The 7,446-nt window shown below is 35.1% G+C and overlaps 1 protein-coding gene and 1 long non-coding RNA gene across 7 annotated transcripts; both read right to left on the minus strand.

Annotated features, from left to right (window-relative positions):
* Positions 1 to 331: 331 nt before the first annotated feature.
* On the minus strand, positions 332 to 3,370 carry LOC131011695 (uncharacterized). Of its 6 annotated transcripts, none has more exons than XR_009097080.1 (5): positions 2,774 to 3,370; positions 2,095 to 2,326; positions 1,582 to 1,662; positions 679 to 703; positions 332 to 581 (listed from the first exon to the last, which is right to left on the minus strand). It is a non-coding gene; the product is annotated as an uncharacterized LOC131011695 (long non-coding RNA). The 6 variants fall into 6 exon arrangements; XR_009097077.1 differs by having other exon boundaries at positions 2,116 to 2,326; positions 2,774 to 3,368; XR_009097082.1 differs by having other exon boundaries at positions 2,116 to 2,326; positions 2,749 to 3,368.
* Positions 3,371 to 4,275: 905 nt separating this feature from the next.
* On the minus strand, positions 4,276 to 7,330 carry LOC131011696 (B-type cell cycle switch protein ccs52B-like). Its single transcript, XM_057939490.1, has 9 exons — positions 6,997 to 7,330; positions 6,203 to 6,274; positions 5,652 to 5,719; positions 5,467 to 5,568; positions 5,301 to 5,363; positions 5,116 to 5,184; positions 4,914 to 5,026; positions 4,747 to 4,837; positions 4,276 to 4,507 (listed from the first exon to the last, which is right to left on the minus strand). The coding sequence occupies exons 2-7, from the start codon at positions 6,270 to 6,272 to the stop codon at positions 4,973 to 4,975; spliced, it is 426 nt and encodes a 141-aa protein (XP_057795473.1). The 5' UTR covers positions 6,273 to 6,274; positions 6,997 to 7,330; the 3' UTR covers positions 4,276 to 4,507; positions 4,747 to 4,837; positions 4,914 to 4,972.
* Positions 7,331 to 7,446: the final 116 nt, after the last annotated feature.

Consider the following 7,446-nt stretch of genomic DNA (forward strand, 5'->3'; position numbering starts at 1 on the left):
TATACATAACGGTTTATACCGTTATGTATGAGGATTTTTCCGTTATGTTTTGTATTTTTTTTGTTTTTTTTCCTATCATAGTTAACAGTTTTTTTTCTATACATAACGGTATGAAACCGTTATCTATAATGCTTATACATAACGGTTTATTACCGTTATATATGAGAATTTGTCCGTTATTTTGTATTTTTTTTTTGTTTTTTTCCATCATAGTTAACAGTTTTTTTTACTTCTTATAACGGTTTTTGCACCTTTTATAACAGTTTTTTTGCACTTTATATAATTGTAGTATATTTTAAAATTTTGCAATTTTTATAAAACGACAAAATGATAAAATCAACAATAACAATATTATATATCATCCAAAATATTCATACATTATCATCCAAATATAATGAAAACTTCACATATATTCTATTTAGCTAGATGTTTAATTAAAAAATATTACAAATGCACGCAACTTGCTAGACATTTGAAACGACGTTCTCTGCTTCAGCCTTCTCGTTTGTAGTAGTCCTCATAGCTCATCGACTCCCATCTACTTGATCCGCCAAGATGATAAACTCAATCACAATAATGAACTGGAGAATTAAAAAAATCCGGCAACATGTGAGTTACATAAATAATCTTCAAGATCTCAATGTTCTATCTATATTGTTAAAATGAGAAGAAGATTACCCTGTACCAACACGAGCGAGTTCACCTGCAAAACATAGCCAACCCGAGCTTCTTAAATAAAAGAAATATGAAAGAGATATTTCAACTCTGCTCTCTCTCACAACGTTACATATATACCGTATAGTTGAATATAGTCCGAGGGAATGAAGAAGGGAATAACTGAAACATCAATTACTTAGCATAATTCTATTCATAACTTTCTCAAGTAAGAAACATGAATCTCAACTTTGAAAAATCATATAAAATCAACCTTTTCAAAGAAAAATGCAAGCTTTACCTTTTAAGAAAGCTATTAAAGTCTATCTTTATTAGAAAGTTACAAAAATACAATATATTCTCAAGTGTATAAGAAATTATCTCACAAAATGCAGAATCTGCCACAGAACCTTGCTGCTTCGCGCAGTACTTTTAAGAAAATTGTTTGACATATCTAACGGTGTCCAATTTAGCTGAAATTTTACAGAAACCATATACTCATGCTGAAGTTATTACAGTAAAAATTTCAAGTTATTTGGACAATAGGAACACTCTCGAAAATCCCTCACAAGACATTGGTTTGTCCAGCCAAACTTGACAGTTTCTGTTGAAACTCAACATATAACTCATATTTTGGCCAAATAAAAGCTATAAGATCTCAAATACATCATCTTACTACACATTAGTATGCTTTAGCTTGAAATTTAAATCATATTTAACTCATCAACACCAAGAAAGCAACTTATAACACAACCAATCACCACAAGTTCTCCACTCAATACTAAAAGTCGTTCTTCCCTTATTCATAAATCAAAATTGGCTCAACACATAGTAACATGCTTAATATCCCCCAATTTCTATCATATAATCACATTCCACGCTCCCAAGAGTTCAATTACATAAGCATCAAACATTTAGTTATCTTACCTCAAGAATGCCCAAATTCACTTATTCAAAACTATTAGGAAATCATGATTTCCTGTCCAGTCCAGCAATCCGGTTTAGCACCTATACCATCCAGTGAAATGAAAATTACACCCCAAGAAAACAAAATACAAAAAACAGAAAAATGCAGTTCTAATTCAGAGATGCCCATAAGAGATTATGATAATATGAGATCATTTTCTACATATGACTCTAAAGTTGTAACTTAGCAGATTTGATTACACTAAGATGTCTTTCACCATAAAATGATCAACTACAGAGAATTTAGAGATGTCAAAGAAATTGATGAGGAGCATGTAAGGATACGAAGCATCCTAAATTGACACGAAGCACTCCCATTGTATGGTAACATTCTCTTTCCTGCGCCCCGCAAGCTCTTGAGTCTACAAAACTATTGATCAAACCCCCTAATTGTCGTAATAAAAGACATAATCTACCGAAAGTGTTACGATCCATGCGAAGATTTTCAATGCAATCAATATCAGTAACTCCTACCATTCTATTCAAGTGCTTAACTTGGTCAGGGATTCTTTGAATCATAGAATATGTCTCAACTTCATCAGTACGCTTCCTCTTTCTTTTGTCCATCCTAGTTAGAAGATTCATTACACATATGAGTTCCATCAAATACACATGCATTATCTCCTCTATCAGTAACACAATTTGTGCAGGTTCAATAGGATTGTGCGTCATTGTTTACTGTGGGGGTGGACTGATGCACAAATTTCTGCATAAAATAAAAGTAAAACAATAGACTCTTAGCTATCAAGCAATGCCAATAACGGCAGAGATTTCGTATTCAAGCTACATCTCATCCTATCGGTATAAAATCGACATAGATTGCATAGCAGATTATGATACTGTTACTGGCTTCTACATAGACAAAGTCAAAATCCAAATTATATGCATCTCCATTCATCGAAACATAACCCAACGATTTCGGCAATCAACACATCAACAATATTTCAAAATGTTGGGATACTTAAAAGTTGCATTCATGCCATTGCATTCCTAGTAACACAATTACATAGTTTTCAACTCATTATTATCCATTTTTGATTAACAAAAAGCAGTATATTTCTCTCCCAAAAATGCTCATGAAACTTGACACATAAATAATAATCCAAAAATATAAAAATTTGGGCATACCCCAATTCCTCTGCTGAATCGGTACCTTAATCTCCTTGGCAATTATCTCGAACTAATACTGATTATTATCTTCTTTTGTCTTGTGTTCAGTTTCTCCTTGACAAAGATTCAAAAGAAAGATATTGAGTAAAAGCAATACAATACAATACATCGTTGTGTTATTGAATAAAAGCTCAGCAGAATTCCTGGCAATACATTCTCTGAGTAGACAAAAGGAAAATATATGGAAATGGAAGTCAAAATAGTACGAAAACATGCTCTGAAAGTTGTCATTGATTTATTCATCTCCAGCCAACAATAAGTAACGAAGGCAAAATGTTTATAAGGGGGGAATATGAGGCAAACAAGATGCAAAAGAATATATCTGATCAATTCCGCAGAAGATAAATCTCCAAATCTGACCCTGTTTTCTATGTTGAAATAAGGGAAAATAGTTATCTGGACTTAATAGCGTCAATATGTTCAAATCCTTTTATAGATCAATTTGGGGAAGCCTCTTTCTAGATTTGAGCCCTAATTTAGCAAAAAATCAAGTCCTGATTGGAACAACACAAAAATGAAGAAATAAACTTCCCTGAACGGTGGAGGAGGGCAGCGGTTCTGGAGTGGGTCGCGGTGGTATAAAAGTATAAAAATAAATAAATAACGTATATTGATAATAGCTTAGAGACAATTAAAAACATAATATCATTATGCTTAATGATTTTCTAATTTTCAATGCAAAGAGTAAAGAGAAAAACAATATGGGTCGCTATTTTTCCATAACTTTTGAAAAAAATATCAGAATTTTTTATAAATAACCTGCTTGATTGAAAAATCTGACATATGAATAACTTTCGAAAATAGTAAAGTTTGTTAACATGCATCGATATATATTTTTCAATTTTTCAATATATCATGATCAGTGTAGTAAATATAATTATAACTAAAATTTCAAGTATATTTTAAACCTAACAGAATAATAAGTAGGGGACAAACAACTTGAATATATTCAGTTAAAAGTTGAAGCAATCGTTATTTTTAAGTACCAAAAAAAACTCTTAAAGATGAACCATAACAGAGAATGCATTTAGAAAAATTCGGAAGCTAGCCCATCAGATAAGTCTCCTCCACAGCATCAAATACTCTCCTCCACAGCATTATCAGTCTCCTCCACAACGTCAAACACTACAAGAAAAATGCTGATAGACTAGTGTTAAAAACCATAGTCGTAGGGGTAAAAAGAGTGTTGTTGTAGGTAGGGTAGTGGTAGATGGGCGCTAATAGACCACGGTTTTCAAACTGTAGTCGTATATATATCGCACATGCTAATACACTACGGTTTAAAACTGTTGTCTTTTAGCATATCACATGCGCTAATAGACCACACTTTTAAAACCGTGGTCTTTTAGCGAAACAAAAGCAAAATAGAATACAGTTTAAACACCGTGGTCTTTTAGCACGATTTAAAATTGTGGTCTATTAGCATTTTTTCCCCTATTTCAATAATTATCTAATTATTTAATATCCAACTAATTTCATAAATAATAAACACAAATCAAAGCACATAAATTTAAATAAAGTTTAATATTCAAGAGTCATTACAATAATCTAGAAACGAGAATTAGTTCAACGGACTAGAATTTTTTGCATTGTACTTTAAACATAATTCTACCAACCAAAATATGCAACTAAGCAATGTTCTTCACTAAGCGTCAACTAAAACTTTCAAGTGTATATGACATTTTTCCACTTTGCATCCAAACTAGCAACGTCATACCTGCATAAAATAAATGGACAAAAATAAAGAAAAAATGCATTACTTCACGTAGCAAAAAAATATATAGCTACACATAGAATCAATGAATACATAGAATCAATAACGCACCATATCATATATAACCTAATATCAATAATAAGTAGAACACATAGATTATAATAATTTGATATAAGAAATGTAGAAATATATGTAGCAACACATGCACGACTTATTGCAAAATTATAAAGATCATTCATTACCTCTTTACTCAAGTATATGATCTTGTACACAGTCCGCCCATTCTTTACGCACGTCATCAATGTCCTCTTTGGAGTAACTTGGTTTATCGAACTGTGAGTAAAAAATATGTATTACAATGTGATAGTCAACCACCAAATACTTAATAAATTTTATTGAAAACAAATACCAATGAATGCAACGAGCCAAAGGCCAGTGTCCTTCACCGGTGCCTGATGTGTCACATCATCATCTGATTTGAGTTCTTCCTAAAGACCAAAGGCCAGTGTCCTTCACCGGTGCCTGATGTGTCACAAAGCAACAACAATAAGTTCAAAATTCAATAAGCATCCATATATATCAAATTTGAGTGTCCAATGGTTCCAACTTACCGGCGTTTTAACGGATGGAAAGACGTTCCAGAACCTGAGTGTCTCGTCTCCTGCTCCGGTCACAATCGACTGTAAATATCAAATTCAGACGAGTTATTGAAAATGCTGCCACACGACATGAAAAGGCATTCGAAACTACATGGTTAACCACTCAATGGAATGTGCTTGTAGTTGTATAGATGTACCTGGCCATCAGGAGACATTGCCAGGTACAATACCCGCAAACTATGCCCGGTTAGCGTTGCCACCTATAAGGAAAAGGGCACGAAGAAGTTGATGAGACTTCGTTTGAGAATCCTAAAAACAAAGAAAAGAAGACAGATAACGCGATAAGGAAATCATCCGTTTTACCTTTGACATAGTTGGATACTTCCACACCATTATTTGATTCTGGGAGTATCCGTGCGTGCTAACTATTTCGTTGACATTCTTGCTCCAGGCTAAATTGCAAACCTACGAGAATAACGAGCTCAATTTAGGAAACGTTGATTCTGTGTAGTAGAGTCATTATATCGTGTAAGTTTCTCAAGGCCAACCTGGCTTCCAGTGTCGACACTATTTAGTTGATTGCCACTTGGTGACCTAAAAATCCCAATTTCCAACTCTACATTAGGAAAATTTCTGCATTTTTTCAGTCATAGTGAAAAGCAGAAAAGAACAGAGTGATAGATAGATAAACACAATTCAAGCTAACTGTAAATAATTATATATGGTTCTCATACAGAAAAGTTTTATTTGACTGATGATCTTTCTTGGTCCAAAGATCATAACTAAGTAATAATTTTGCTACTCAGTTCAGCTCCATTTTTACATGCTAACTAAGCAAGTATACCTTAGGTCTCTAAATGTGAAACAAATAATTTTCTAGTCATGCCACTAAAGTTCAGCTCCATTTCGAGCGCTATATAAGCAAAGCTAACAACGCATCGAGATTCTAAATACGATCAATTATTAGTGGAAAATATGAGCTGATTCGTTCAAAAATGAGCTTGGTGTTATCAGGATTCAGAAGCAACTATCAGAATCCCATAGAAATCAACATACATTCCTTCCAACTACAGAAACATAATCCACAACAAAAGCGTACCTTGTGAGGCGTTTTGGGCACCTTCCTCGGCGGCTTGGGCGGCGTCGCGGAAAGCAAGACCGCGCACCATCACTGCAGATCAACCATACCACCGATGGAAAAACATCAAGAAATAAATAAAACCCAAATAACTACACCTCTCTTCCAATATACAATGCAATAAGTCAAGAAAAGCAGGCCTACATCCTATAAACACTCGTGTTCAATCTTCTAAAGGCCAGCAAATAGCTCTTGATAAGGAATGAGGAAAACAATCGGTCATGGACTGAACTAAAAGAGCAAGACAAACACATAAGTCCAATGCTGCTCCTTCATTAAAATACAACGACTTCAAGCACACTAACGCTTCAAATATTAGTTACTCCACACTACAGAAGTCGAAGCACAATCAACAAAAATGAACCAAAGCTCAAAATCGTAGAAATTAAAATTTCAGTAATCCAGCACCACGCCCAATGAGTCATACACACAGCGTTAAGAATCCAAACAAACAACAAAAAAAAGGAAGAAAAAAAAATGAAGCTCAATCCAATTCTGAAAATAACCAAATTTACATAACAAGAATCTCAAAGTTGCATATCTTCTTCTCCTCCCCACATTTCGCCTACTTTCAACCTATTCGCAAAAGAAAAAATCGAACAGAAGTGGAAAAGCTAGACACCATTAATCATCCAAAGAAGAGCACCAACTTGTTTTCAAGCCCATTGAAAGTAATTCACACTCAAATCATTTTAGAATCAAATCTGAACAATATTCCTACTTCCTTACAGATAGCCCCTGCATTCAGCTATTACCTGATTTTAGGCTAGGGTTTCGAATTAGGGGCTGAGCTTATCGGAGCAGGCAGGTAGGGGGCGGAGCAGGCGGCGGCGGAGCAGGTGAAGCAGGCGAATTAGGCGGCGGCGGATCAGGCGAAGCAGACGGCGCAGCAGGCAGCGGAGCAGGCGGAGCAGGCGGCGTGCGGAGCAGGCGGCTCGCGGAGTAGGCGGAGCAAGCGAAGCAGGCGGCGCGCGGAGTAGCTAGGCGGAGCAAGCGAAGCAGGCGGCGGAGGGAGAGCAGACGCGCGCAGGCAGCGCAGAGGAGGCGCGCGGCGTCGCGGCAGAAACGGGTGTGAATTAGCAGACGCGGTTAATTTTGTGTACTGTTAGGATTAATTAGGGATTTGAAAAAGTATTTTTTAATTATTAATTAAATTAATTCAATAAGACTACACTATTTGACCTCTTTAACATGTGTTTTTTAAA

The sequence above is a fragment of the Salvia miltiorrhiza genome, chromosome 2 (genome assembly GCF_028751815.1).
Source record: "Salvia miltiorrhiza cultivar Shanhuang (shh) chromosome 2, IMPLAD_Smil_shh, whole genome shotgun sequence".
Lineage (NCBI taxonomy): Eukaryota > Viridiplantae > Streptophyta > Magnoliopsida > Lamiales > Lamiaceae > Salvia > Salvia miltiorrhiza.

Bases quoted from the DNA above. Each gene is read 5' to 3' on its own strand.
- LOC131011696 (XM_057939490.1), bottom strand. From the start codon at position 6,272: ATGGTGCGCGGTCTTGCTTTCCGCGACGCCGCCCAAGCCGCCGAGGAA. The intron at 5,364-5,466 runs GTAAAACGGATG...TTTTCCTTATAG, and splicing joins AGTATCCAACTATGTCAAAG to GTGGCAACGCTAACCGGGCA. The intron at 5,027-5,115 runs GTAAGTTGGAAC...GTGACACATCAG, and splicing joins TTCCATCCGTTAAAACGCCG to GCACCGGTGAAGGACACTGG.